General features: G+C 41.1%; 1 protein-coding gene across 9 annotated transcripts in view; it reads left to right on the top strand.

Annotated features, from left to right (window-relative positions):
• LOC107076984 (uncharacterized) overlaps nucleotides 1–14,215 on the top strand; it is a 19,563-nt gene extending 5,348 nt beyond the window's left edge. For 3 of the 9 annotated variants that reach the window (XM_015343868.2, XM_015343870.2, XM_069188924.1), the window contains exons 2-9: nucleotides 18–347; nucleotides 1,085–1,255; nucleotides 5,338–5,445; nucleotides 5,822–5,902; nucleotides 6,369–6,458; nucleotides 8,124–8,222; nucleotides 9,075–9,173; nucleotides 13,941–14,215. In XM_015343868.2, coding sequence (XP_015199354.1) covers nucleotides 18–347; nucleotides 1,085–1,255; nucleotides 5,338–5,445; nucleotides 5,822–5,902; nucleotides 6,369–6,458; nucleotides 8,124–8,222; nucleotides 9,075–9,173; nucleotides 13,941–14,083 — 1,121 coding nt within the window. In that variant the 3' untranslated portion in view covers nucleotides 14,084–14,215. Of the gene's footprint in view, nucleotides 1–17; nucleotides 348–1,084; nucleotides 1,256–5,337; nucleotides 5,446–5,821; nucleotides 5,903–6,368; nucleotides 6,459–7,424; nucleotides 7,483–8,123; nucleotides 8,223–9,074; nucleotides 9,174–9,407; nucleotides 9,498–9,932; nucleotides 10,062–10,926; nucleotides 11,222–13,940 lie in introns of all 9 variants that reach the window. The other 6 variants (XM_069189050.1, XM_069189020.1, XM_069189002.1 and 3 more) reach the window with 6 other exon arrangements.

Genomic DNA, 14,215 nt, shown 5'->3' with positions numbered 1-14,215 from the left:
TTTTTCTGTCTTGACAGGTACAAATGAGCAACTTGAGACAGCTCAGGAGCTGCAGGGAACCCTGGGAGGTTCGATTTCAATGCCTGCCCTTCTGGACGAGGACGAGCTCGCGGGATTAATAGAATGGAATTACATAGGCAGGGATGGACAAAAAGCCCCCATTGTGACATTGTACACTACTTCTCCAAACGAACCCTTGATGTATGGCAACTACAGCAAGCGCACGTCAGCCTTTCTGAACGGCTCCATCATACTCAGAAACCTGGAGATGAGTGACGAAGGAATTTATGAAAGACTGACTACGGGTAAACGAAGCACCAGCGAATACTTTCGGCTGAACATGACAGGTAACAACACAATGAAAAAAGAAGAGGTTTCAGCCGTGATGAACAGAATTATTTTCGGAACGTAAAATATCAGATGTATTTCTATGAATACATTTTCTAGAAAGCTTCATTTACCACGTGTTTGTGACATGATGCATGGTAGACTTTTATAATATAAAAAGCAATAATGAGACACATTGGTAATACGCAACAGAGCACAATATTTCACCATTTCAGACTCAGAGTGCCAGACTCTTTATTCGCTGATTTTGTTTCTCACCCTATTTATTTGCTAAAATGACTTTAAATCTGTTGCGTGCTGTATGCACAATCTCTTTACGATTAGGAACAAATACAGTATGTTTCAATGCTGGCTCAACCATGGACTGCAGGTCATTTGTTTGACTACACTACCACTTTTTAATATAATCATATTTGAAGAACAGAGAGAAACCATTTATGTTTAGTCATATTTTTCATATTTTTGTATGATTTCAGAAACAATGATCATGTGTCCTTCAGTTCTTCTAAAGGAATTATTTTGCAACTGCCTTTTCATTTATATGGTTTGTGCATTTTACAGTTATTTAACACAATAACCCCCGATATTGCTTGCATGGTTCGGCATGAGTTAAAGTTACTTCAGCCATGAAGTGCAGTCAGATATACAGGCACAGGCAGTGTGTCTAAATCAGACCTGCAAGCTTCACACTCTGTTCAGAAGATGACAGTGTTACCTGGCTGTTTCACTGTTTTAGGTCATCTTCCTGGCCCTTCGTCAATCTCAAACAATATTTCGGGGCATTACTGTAATAACACTGATGATCTGGTACGGAAAAATCTCATGTGTGAAACATACAAGTGCCTCGAGCCCACTTACAAGTCCGGGAATAATTTCCAGGGCGGAGAAGCAGAATTCAGTGAGATCAGTAAGTATTTCCTAACGTCTTTTTGATGTTTTTTTAGGACTTCATTTTCATCCTTGTTTTCATTTCAGAAAAAAAAATTTTCTGTCTGATTTACAATACCTGCATAACAGAGAGTCGATGCTCAACCTGTCTGTAGTAATTATTATGACTACCGCTATTGTAATACAGTTATTGGGTTATTTATTGAGACACGAAACATGAATTATTCAATTCTGCAGCTTGTGCGTTAATGAAAACTTCTCTGCCTCAGTGTCTAACTTCTTTCCTGTGCAAGTTGACTTGGCTCCTCGTGAATTTTAGGCTGGATTTTAAGCTTCTCCTACTAGCAGATAAGGCACTGAGCAGTCTAGCTCCACATTGCCTTTCGACCTTTTTCCATGAGAACAGATCTGCTGGTTCAGGCCGTCTTAATGTGCTGCAGACAAGTCTCCACACAGTGGCCAACAGCACCTTCCCTTATGCCACAACGATTCTGTAGAATTCATTGCCCAAATCCATTATAGACTCTGCGATTGTTATAAAACTTTCATAAAAGCTCATTTTTTCAACTGAAACGGCTTTGTTTGTTCAGTTTGATTTTTTATTCCTCCACTGTTGTATACACGCGCAATTGTACAGCTCTTGCGCTGTTCAGTTGTTCTCCTGATGTGGTTTGGGTTCTCAGGTGTCTGACCCCCCGATACGCTACCATCTAGGGGAGACCTGTCACAGGATCCTCACTCATTCAGGTGGAAGAATCCGGTGAATGTGCCCACTCAGGGAGGGCCACGGAAAAGTGCTTAGGAGCCGGCCAGGGCTCTGAAGGAAAGTGCCTGGAGGGACTCTGGAGGGGGGGATTGTAATGTCTTCCAAGTCAGCTGAATGCTATCCATGATCCAGTGTGCTGGACGATGCTGAAGGAGTTGTCTCTGAGGGTGACGAATAGGGAGTCACAGGGGCTAGGCGGCCCTTGAACTGGGGATTGAACCTGTTTTCTCCTCACTGGGCAGTTGTGGCTGGGTCTGTTTAAGAGGACGTCGGGGGTGAATAACTATAATAAGAATAATAGTTCCTTACACTTATACAGTATAGCGCTTTTCTGGACACTCCACTCAAAGCGCTTTACAGGTAATGGGGACTCCCCTCCACTACCAATGTGCAGGATCCACCTGGATGATAACTGTGGGTGATAGCTCTGGTGAGTGTGGGTGATCCACCCAATAACTGTGGGTGATAACTCTAGTGAGGAGGACAGCAGCCTCCGACATGCATACAGTAGACAACTTTACAAAATGATCAGGGGTGATCGTCTGCAGATGTTTCCACATTAAGAAAGCATTTTTAATGCCTGCTCCTTCACCTAGCATCTTAACACAACAAAAATAAAATATTTCATTTTCTTAATGAAAGGCTGGTTTTCTGAATTTTTACTGTAATTTACACATTTGTGAAACATACTGTGTGGCTCCTGTTAGATTTACTCGTTGGTGTGGCTGTACTGCGATCTGCACGGACACTTTTTCAGACCAAATGGCAGCTGCGTATGATGAACTAATAAGTTGTGAAAAAATAAATGATAAGAACATAAAGACGGTTACGGCACGGTTACAAATAAAGGGAGGTCATTTGGCAATAACTGACCCAAGGATCTCATCCAGCCATTTATTTTTAAGAAACCATGGTATCGGCATCAACAACAGTTTTGAATTCACTTCTGCCTCGTTTCCACTTATGTCCTGTGGTTTGTGTTTCACTGTTGACTTTGTCAGTGCCAAATCAAGAGAGAGAGAAGATCACTTTATTAGCCATATAGAATTTCTTGCATTAGGAATTTGTCTTTTCGCATACCCCAACTTGCTCTCCTGAGCAGAAGTTAGGGGTCAGAGCACAGGGTCAGCCTTTTATACAGCACCCCTGGAGCAGCTGGGGTGAAGGGCCTTGCTCAGGGGCCCAGCGGAGTAGGATTCCTCTGCTGGCCGCAGGATTTAAACCAGCAACCTTCCAGCCACAGGCGCAGATCCTTAGCCACAGAGCCACCGCTCCGTCCTAGCTGCATGTACTGTATTTAACTAACAGTCATATAAGTTGACTACAGTATGGAGTTCGAGTAGGTAGCTGCGTCAGCATGTGTAGGCTGCAAAGGAAGAAGGAAAAGTTTATTCGATGCTGAAAAGAGAAGAAAAGAAACACAACATTTTGGCTGTGGAGCCTTCTGCGGGTGTACAGCAATTTTCAATTTTCACAGATTAATCTTTCCGACAACAACATCAAAGAAGCTAAGGAATTGTTATAGCTAACAGCTCCACATCATCTTCCCTTTATAACTAACCCCATCAGATCCCTCAACTCCAGACTTTACCCCTTCCTCACTGCAGAGAAGGATAAAAAACGAAATCATCTTTTACAGAAAAAAAAAACGTCAACACTCCCACTACCTCCACTAATCCTTATCTCGCACCCAAAGAAGGCTCCACGGCCGAAACATTGTGTTTCTTTTCTTCTCTTTTCAGCAGGGAAAGTAAACGTGTGTTCACTCCAGCTGTAATAAGAATATTCTTGAGCACCTGGCGCTGGTGACTATGGTGATGTGGACCCTGCTGCTGTTAGGTGCTTTTTGGACAGTGGTGTCCTGAGGAGGTGGTAAGACGCAGAGCCCTGCACCTGGTGATGACTGGAGGGCGGCTGGTGGGTTTTCTAAAGCTAGTTGTGACTGCAGGGGTGGTCAATGAGAAACACATGACACTGGCAGTGGGCTTTGGGATTCCGGGTTGCAGGGGGGCAAATGTCATGAAGGCCTCTTCCTACACAGTCTCCTACACCGTCGTCTCGGGTCTCGCGTCCTAGAGAGCAGAGAGATGACTGCAGGCAGCGTGTCGCACCATGCCTTCTCGGAAATCATGACAAAAAAAAATACTTCTAGCATTTGAAGCTGTGGGAATAGTGTGAAAAATAAAGGGAGAAAATGAGTCAGGCCATCCAACCAGCCGGGCAGAGGCGATGAAATCTAGCTCTAAGTAGGATTAGGTTGCGACTGTGCCAATACTCCATATCTCCCTGTAACTCAACTTGCAGCTCACTGAACCTCAGCAGGTGTGATCCTGGGGAAAACTAAGGTTGCTGCTGGAAGAGGTGTTAGTGGGGCCAGCAGGGGGCGCTCACCCTGCCGTCCATGTTGGTCCTTATGCCCCAGTATAGTGAAGGGAACACTATACTGTAAACAGGCGCCGTCCTACGGATGAGATGTAAAACCGAGGTCCTGACTCTCGGTGGTCATTAAAAATCCCAGGGCGTTTCTCGAAAAGAGTAGGAGTGTTACCCCCAGCGTCCTGGCCAAATTTCCAGCTGGCCTTTACCAATCATGGCCTCCTAATGACCCCCATCTATGAATTGGCTTCATCATCATGTTCTGCTCCCCACTGAGAGCTGCCGTGTGGTGAGTGTACTGTGAGTATAGTATGGGCTGCTGTCACATCATCCAGGTGGGGCTGCACAGTGGTGGTGGTGGAGGGGAGAAACCATTACCTGTAAAGCGCTTTGAGTGGAGTGTCTAGAAAAGCGCTATATAAATTTAAAGAGTTATAAGGAAAGTACAATAAGAATGCAGATCCAAAGGTGAGTCTCATTAGCGCCAAGCTGTCCTGTCATCCCACCATCAGGAGGAGAAAAAGCCTCTAGATGACTTGGCTGGGTCCTCTTTGTATCTGGTAATTAGGTACAAGGTCTCAGTATGACCTCAGTGACAAGACACTTTCCCATCGGTCACAACAAGGGAACTTTTGGGTTCACTAGCTCTGATAGATTCAGAAGGTATTTACCTAAAAATTGATTGAATGCTCTATAGCATCATAAAATAAAACTGATGACAACTTGTTTAATAATGAATTAACCATGTTTTTGTGTGCTGTATGATGAATACGTTTTTGAAAATTTTAATTGAACTCAATTTTAATTTTATTGCAGTTAGAGATGCTTTCCTTTTTGAATTGGAAGAAAACATGTTACAATTTAAAGACAGGAACGAAACCAGTTTCAGTATTTTCCATATCGTTTTGTATGTGTTTCGAAGTTTGTGTGTATGTTGTCAATATTTTCTTTTTTTTCAGATATACATATGGCCTGGAAAGTCGGCTTTCCTCTGTGTGCTGCGTTTTTGTTTGTTCTCCTCTCATTTCTGTCCTGGGTTGCGCTGTATTGCAGATCTGAATGGCAAAGTAAGCAGTACTTGTTTGTGGAAGCACATTTAAAACTGAGCACAGGAGGTGCTTCTTTACCCAAAGAGCTGCGGGAGTGTGGAACGAGCTACCCAGCCATGTTGATGAGGCCATTAGCCTGGCTTCCTTCAAGAAACATCTGGATGATATCTTGGGATCAATTAGTCTCTAGCTACCAAATGGGCTGAATGGTCCCCTCATGTTTGTAAACAGTCTCATGCTCTTGTGTTTTTTATTGGTCTGGATCAGTGTAGTAAATCAGCAAAACATAAATGAATTAACTTAATATTGCCATCATTCCTGTAAAGACACAGATAACATGCAAGAAATATCCTGCAGCTTTATGTATAGTAACTTTTATTTTTATTTTTTTCAGTTTTACATGTTTTTCTTGCTACCACAGATGTTGTGTCCCCGATATTAACTATTATTGGAGTAGGCTTCTGGATAACTGAAGGTAATACCTTGGTTACACCACTTTACTGGGAATGAATATTTATAGCATAAGGTAGCTTAAATTAAATTTATATTTTGAGTCATATACACTTACACTGACAGGTGGGAATGAGGTAGATTTCTTAATGTTTTATGATATTTGTAGTCAGTAATAGCTTTAACTCATTTTTTTAAGAAAAAAACCTAGTGCAATTTATAATGACAATACTGAGAAAAAAATCAATTTTTATACAAACCACACCTCCATGTAGGTGAACTCTGTCTGCAGACTGAGGTAAAGACACTAATGTAGGAAGCAGGAAAATCTGTATTGCAAATACTGCCTTATAAAAACACTTAAGCGCATGTTAAAAGTCAGCTGACATCACTGTCCAACTGAATACAAAATTCTGGAAGTATATGTGTGGAATGTGGCTGGAGGATAAGTGTGTGGTGTGTTTTAACGATCTTTATCTTTTCTTCCACAGTAACTTCAGATGGTTCTCTGGCTTGTCTCTCAGTTATATTGGCAGCAGTTGCTCTCAGCCTGCTGATAAATCTGAGACATATCAAATCGGGTATGTCTGATGCATTTCATGAAAGCGATTCACATGAAAAACAGCATGGAAAATAAGAAAATCTGAACCTTGTTTTGAATTGGGGAGCTATACAGCAGTAATATAGAACATTAAAGTAAAGGTAGTAATTATTAATTCACTTGGCAGGTGGTTTTAACCACAGATCACAATGACCTAATGTGGTGGTACCCCTGTATACAGCCTGGTACCATTCACACACTCTGATGAAGTGATGTCATTGCTTGTGGGATTTGAGCCCATTATTCTCTCGTCAAGAGTCTACTGCCTTAATCTCTGCTCTTCATTGCCACCTGAAGGTGGAAGCAAGCTACTGTCTCCCTGGAAGGACATTGGAAACATATTTGTCGTAGTAGCTGTCCACAGTGCTGCTACAAATATTGTAGTAGCAGCAGTCCACTGTGCTACTACTAATATTTTAATTATTCTTCATTTTCTGATTCATTTGCTGTTTACATTTCTTGCTCATCCTTCTAATAAGCATAAACCATTCGATGTAAAAAAACACTGTAGACACACAACACATTTTCACCCATAATCATGTCTGAATAACTTGTTTGAATATGCTGTAATGAGAGGCTGTGATATACCTGTAGAAAATAGCTCTTGCTTTACACTGTAAGTGTAATGTTCTTGCACAAGTACCCTGAGAGTGTGCAAATCCTACATTTGTCTTGTCTGTCAGTTTGGGTGAATGGAAGACAAAATAATACTCATCTCTATGTGGTTTGGGTCATTCCATTTAATAGCAGTCTTTCTATGTAACGTTGGATGAATTGAATCTGAAGATTGACTGGATATGTGCACTGACACTGCCAGTCTATGTCTGGCAGTTTGCAGGGTTCTGTGCAAGCGAAGAGTAGACACGCTAGGAACTCATCACTTAGACGGGTTACCTGACTTGAGTTCAATATGGGGCCCAGACTCACTCTGTCTTTATGTTTGTAGATTCAACAATGATCACAGCTAGACCCAGCCCTGATCTTGAGGAGCCGTGATCCCACAGGTCTTATAGGTCACTCTTAACCCATCAGTTTGTGAAGAGTTAGAACGCCTGTCGGTTGTGTTTTGGTCAGTTCATCGGGTCAGTAAAGTCAGGAATGGCCAGCTTTGGCCTTTTAAATGCCGCACGGTGGATTTCATGTACAATGAGAGCTGAACTCCTGTGTGTGATTGAACACTTCACTGCCCCAACCCTACCCTCAGCAGCTCCACCACTTAGGCAATCCCAGTCAGCTGGAGATGTGTCCATGGGTCAAACCCGCAACTCCTGGATCACAATGCTCAACCTGCACGTGCTGGCACCCATACCAGTGGAGCCACTTGGGAGGCTTTCTGATGCTACAGTGTATCTTCTTTCACTCAGACTTCAACAAGCCACCTTAATGAATGACCTCTTTGCGAATGTACTGTGTGATCACTGGGGTAAATAGGAAGTTAGGCAAGGAAGGAACCAAAACTGAATAAAAAAAAGAAGAGGAAATATTAATTTTGCTGCTCTATGTAAACAGAAGGGTATACAAACTGAATTTTCTCAGCATCACTGGCATGGGAACTGCTGCACAAAACAGGAAGCTGTGCCATTTCATGTGACTGTCCTTGTAACTTTGCGTCTAACTCTTGATTTTATTTATTTTAACCACACAGGGTCAAGTGCATGGTGTTGCAAGCCACATTATTGCTATATCCTGAGGGTGTTACACTATCTCTCCACAGCTTCTGGGTTTATCTTTTTTCACTTGAACAGTAAGTAACAGAACTGTCTGTCTGCATTTTATGAACATATACGATTATAACACAGGTTTATGTGCACAATGTGTGGTTACGCTCACCTTCTGCTACAGGAGTTATTCCATAAGGTAAACAACTTGTTCAAATCTTTTAGGATGGTGTGCTTAGGAAACTGAAGGAGTTTTCATTTCAGGATGCTGTGGTATCTGTATTTTCCCTTTCTTAGCACAGCGTCCACTCTTTAGCTGATCCATCTCTATGCTTCTTAGACTGACTGTGGAAGTCTTGTTTCTAATATTCAGCAGCTCCTCTATGAGAAAAGATATGCTTGATTAACTTAAATCTGCCCTGCAATCTCAGTAGTTTCAAATGCTGGTCTTGTTTTAGGGCTGTCTGTGTGCTGTCCTTTGCCGCCTTTGTGTTTGAGTGGTAATTCCTGGAAAATGCTGCATTGTTTCTTCATCCTTTGTAAGAAATGTTCAGTTTCTTTGCTATGGGCATTATCACAGAGATGGTTCCAGAATTCGTACATGCATTCCCTTGACATGTCTTTGATGTTATTCAGCATTGGTTTGGGGTTTAAATTAATGCAATGCAACACCAATTAATAAATTGATTTCTTAAGACGTAATTTACTAGTTTGATAATTTTGTACTTTTTGTACAGAAATTAAAACAGTAGATAGTGTTATAAACACTGCTACAGAGATTTTACTACAGCTATTTAGAATTACTTTGCCTTCTTGTGAATATAAAATAACTTGAGGATACAGTGACAGCATTGCAGTGCATCCTATATATTTGTGTATATATTGACATATTGCATTGAAATATATACACGTGTGCTCAATTTGATTTATTCTTACAGATGAAAAATGCTGGAAATCTCTGAAAGACATTTACATCTACTCCTGTGTGCTACCAATGTCACTATTCATGCATTTTCTCATAATCTGGATCTTGAAAAGTAAGTAATCTATATACTTTGAGTTTTAGCAGAGCAGAAATGAGAAAGAAATCTCTTAACAAAGATCAACTAATTTTTTACAAAACAGGTGAACTGTGGAACTGTTAATTGTAGCCCCCACTGTCCAAAATTGTCAAAAAGAGACAACTGAATTTATTTAAATAAGAATGTACAATTGCCATGGGAGATTTTAGTTAGACATTCAATTGGTTCAAAATTAAAATGTTGTTGTAGAAAGGTGACTTCAGATGAAGGTTATAAACAATAGCACAGAAGCATTGGAGAACTTTGGAGAACTTCAGATTTACACCAAAGATTGGACCTGTAAGTGGTTTTTTTTATAATTTTGGATTAAACATAGTAAAGCGCATTTCACTACTTGTTTGAGGGCTGCTTTGTCTTTTTAGAGGAAAAAGAAATGTGGTAGAAATGCTCAGGAAATTACTCACTTTATAGGAATTAAACCTGGAAAATCAGTGCATTTCAGAAGAAGAATCCATTCATCCATTAAATCTGTATCTGCGATGTCTTCATATGCAGCCCCAGCTTCCTCACACTTAATCTGTCTACGTAGTCCTCTCTCTTGCTTGAATCATATTGCCAAATATATTATGTGCATAATAAATATAGAACTAAGTATAGAATATAAGTCTGCAAACGAGAGGAATCTGTAAGGTGCTCTTTAGCAGTTAAGTGAATCTTAAATTTCAGAAATTGCCAAAGAAGCCGAGAATTCAGGCTTCAACCTGTCTGTCCCAGGCATCGACTGCTGTTTGCGTAGAGAACCAGTTCTGCTTCTGCATCCTTAAATGAATTCCCTTTTGGCTTCCAAGAGTGACCCTGTGTCCGTGTTTATTGACTCTGTAATGGTCATGGAAGAATAAGAAGGTATGCAAATGAAAGAAAGCCATTTGGCACATTTAGCTTGTTTGGATTTTTGTACCTAATTGATCCAGGGATCTCATCCAGTCATTTCATGAAATAAATCAGGCTGTTACTTCATCCTATAATCTGTATATATCTTTGATTTTCTCAGTCTCTTAATTTGCAGATAAACCTTTTATAAAGTATCTCATCCAAAACGTTTTGGAAGTCTAAATACTGTATATCATGTTGTACTGTATTTTTTAGTGTCATCAACTGTCCAACTACTTGTTCAATTAATGCAACTGAGTTAGTTAAATAATATTCTCCTTTCCTAAATCCTTTCTGCCAAGTCTTAAAATGGCATTGTTTTTCAAGTACAGTATTATTTTGGTTTAGGTCTATCATTTCCATAACTTTGCCAGTAAGAAATGGAAGACTGGTTGAGTGGCTCCTGATTCAGTTTATGTGAATTTGTGTTACATCTTCAGTTCTCCAGTAGCTGCCATCTTACATGAGAGTGCAAGTATCCGAACTCTGGGTCTACAAATAACTTCCCTCATTTCCTTCAGAAAATTCAGCCCGTGGTGATTTATTAAGTTAATCTGGTCCCTGTAGGAATCCAGTAACAAAATACCAATAAAGTTCTGTAACATAGGACGTTAATAACATATTCTATTTTAGAAACCTGTTTAAATGATGTTTACCATTTCTTTTTCATGTTCTGTTACTAATTACATTATCTTTTGAACTATCTACTTCTGATTTTATAATTTTTTTATCATGTTCATAGATTTGTGTTGTCTTTTCTCTTGACAAAAAGACAAAAAACGTCTTTTTGTCTTGAGCTGCAGAAATTTTACTGAGTCTTTTTTTGTCTTTAACGAAGAAGACTACGAGCAGACCTGATACATGTCTTCCTGGTGCAATGACATTGACTAAGTCAGTTTGGAGGATGGCTTCAGAACCAACACTGCCACACTAGCCAGGGTCCACAAGCGGCAACTTTAGGGAAGTGAAAACTGAGGACAGGAGGCACTGCTTTGGGCCAAGTGTGGGAGTATGGAACAAGATATCGGTTCTGAGTCCCGTGACGTGTGTTGTTAAAGACCCTATGCGTGATGGTATAATCCGGAAGAGTCTGGAGAAGGACATCAGGGGAAGACACAGCAGGGTCCGGACAGGTTGGCAGACAGGGGGCAGTGACTGTAGTGAGCCGGTGCTCGGGGGAAAAGCAGAAGCAACCAAGTTCAGGGAGGTCCAAAAGGGTTGTCAGGGCACAGTCCATATTCCATAAACCGGGAGATCCATCTGGGACAAAGACAGTTTAAATCACCAAGAAGGGAATCACTTACAAGACACACCAGGGAATCATGGAACTGAATCAATATGAGAAATGGGTAGGAGCGCCCTCTAGAGGAGGAATGTGGAATGTAACAATATCCAGCTATATTGCTGTAGCTGGTACTCTTGTTTCTGTGATGGAGCAAGCTGAGGCTAGTTAAATTGGAACTGTAACTCTATTTTTATTTATATGTGGCGGTTAGAAAGAATCGGCATTGATGAGTGCATTTCAAACCGGATGGAAAGTAAAATGTGCACAGTAACGTGTAAAACCTCCACTTTACATCACAAAATAGCAAAAATGTCCAGGTACACACAGCGCCGTATTCTGCAACTCAGAATAAGGCAACAAAACTTCCAATGACATGAAAAGGCCCAGTTACATTGTAAACAAGCAGGCTTGTCAATACATCTCTTTTAATCCCATAGAAATATTGCTCTAGACGTTGAGGCGATTTTACAGCCAAATACTACTTGCTAACTGCATGCAGATAATTTCTGCTGCACAGCTTTTACTTATTCGCTTGTACTGTAGCTCATATCACATTCATCATCACGGAGTCGGTGAGCAGGAAGGGCCACATCACATCGCATTTTGCAGAAACTCTTGCTCTTTCCTGTGGTGAGACCAGCAGTTCATGCCAAAATGGAGACCATACAGTGCTTTCACAAAGTTCAGGATGTTGTGTTTAATTTGACATTTGTAAAAGCTTGCGATACTCTCAATTAATTTGTTTTGTAACCGAGAGTTAATAACCTCTGTGAAATTGGGACGGCAGTTCCCCTTTAAAGCCTTTTCCTTCTTGGGAGTAAATTGGACACACCTGCCTTGATCGACTAATTGGACTCCTGTGGAAACAGAATGGAATTCCACAGGCAGAAAAGCATCTGATTGTCCGTGTGCTTAATGGGACTTTTGTCAGGAGTAGCAGGAGTCTTTATAACGGGAGTCAGCCTCTACCCTTGAGTCCTGTCGTGTCTAAGCTCCTACAGTTCAGAGTGCATGTGAGGCAAAGAATGAACTGTAGGGAGTTTAGTTCAAGTAAAGGAGTCACCAACTTTTGTTCTAATATCAGCAGATAACTGAGTGTGCCAGGAGTCCCAGAGTAGGGACGAGACAGGTTTCCTCCTGGTAAAGGGAAGACTTATTGTGTATGGGTGTGCCCGGTGGAGTACTAGGGGTTCCAGGGCATGAAAGAAAAGAGGTATAGTTTGCAAGGAAGAGAGATGGAGAAAGTAGAGGATTTTGACAGGAATACAGTCCTACAAGGGACTGAAGAGTTGTTCCACAGAAGAAGAACTGAAAATCTTTTACTGACTAATACCTCTGTGATGGACTGTTTTTCTGGGACTGAGCAGGCTTCTCTGAAAAGAAAACCACAATACATCTTAGGAGCCCGAAGGGGTTCTGCAAGCCAACAGTGACAGATCACAGAAACGCGCCCTTATAAACTGTAGATAAACTGTAGTCCCGAACCAGCATGTGTCTTGGGGGGGTTGGCATTCACTGCAGTTTCTTACAGTCATTGACTGGATGAGATTCCTTGATCAATTTACTCTTAACTACCACATGGGTTAAATAGGCCGAATGGCCTCCTCTCTGCCCTGAAGGCCCCTTTCTTCCCTGCTCCTCCTGTATTCACTTCTATCAGACAAGTGATCTAGTTCTGAAATGCTACATTTGTGTTACACTAGAGGTCAAAAAGCTGTGTCTGAGGTTCTGAGATCTTGAGCTCAAAGTGCTCAAGCTGCTGACCGAGTCACAGATGAGCTCTCCCTGGACATCTCCTTCCAGACAGCCGAGCATACCGCAGACCACCCACTGCAATGGCCTCACACCACGTTTATTTTCCCGGTTTATTAAATACCCTTTAAAACTGCACAACAAAGGTTCCAAAAACAATGATTAAGTATTAAATGAATTTACTGCGCTTCAACAAATGTCATTTCTACAGCTTCAAATATGATAGTTACAAGAATAAAAGATTTTAAAAACAGTATTTGCTGAATGCTGTAGGAAAACATCTACATAAAGCACAACTAAATAAAAAATAGTCTACAGAAAAACAGAAGAGAATGTTATATATTTTAATTTTGTTGTATGTAATTTATAAACCTAATGACTTGTTTTATTGTTGTTATGTGTACCTCATGATAGTAAGATAGGGTTTAAGAATCTGCTATGTGAACGGTTATAAAATTAACTTTCTCTTACAAATGGGATCAGGTTTTCATTTTCGTGACAGTTCAGAAACAGGTATATCTGATGGAACATCCACAGAGGTCTAACAGGGGAATCAGTGCAACCACTTAGATGGGTTAGCCGTTCATCTGTGGCTGAACTATCTGAAGTGATGTGGTCTAGCAGTTCAGCTCTTATCTTTGCTCTCTCAGCTGGTGGGTGAAGTGTAGGAAAATAAAGGCATTAGGACTCAATCTGAGGTTCAGCCACGCTTCATTGGTGTGCTTGTGAGAGACATTTTGTAACGAAAAGCTTTGAAAATTACTGTGATCATTGTGAACTGAAAATTGTCTTCACCTTTAATGCCCTGAAATTAGGAGTTCAAAACCAAAGAGCTCCGAAGCCTGTGGCAGCTCTCCCTTTCGTACATAATGAGAAGATGTTTTCTTCGCAAAGGGAAATCGAGACGAGAAGAAGAGCCGGCTGCGGCGGACGAGGAGAACAACTATGGAAGGCGTGAAATCGACCGACTGCAGGAAGATTCGAGTGACTCACAAGACCAGAAAACCACCCCATTATGAGTGTCTTGTGGTTCTTGCTGTGTTCGCTTTGTAAAAATAAACGTCAAGCACACTGCTGCTGGTTACTGCTG

Source organism: Lepisosteus oculatus, chromosome 1 (genome assembly GCF_040954835.1).
Source record: "Lepisosteus oculatus isolate fLepOcu1 chromosome 1, fLepOcu1.hap2, whole genome shotgun sequence".
Classification (NCBI taxonomy): domain Eukaryota; kingdom Metazoa; phylum Chordata; class Actinopteri; order Semionotiformes; family Lepisosteidae; genus Lepisosteus; species Lepisosteus oculatus.
The sequence above is the reverse complement of the archived record's forward strand: the minus strand, read 5'-3'. Positions and strand labels throughout refer to the sequence as shown.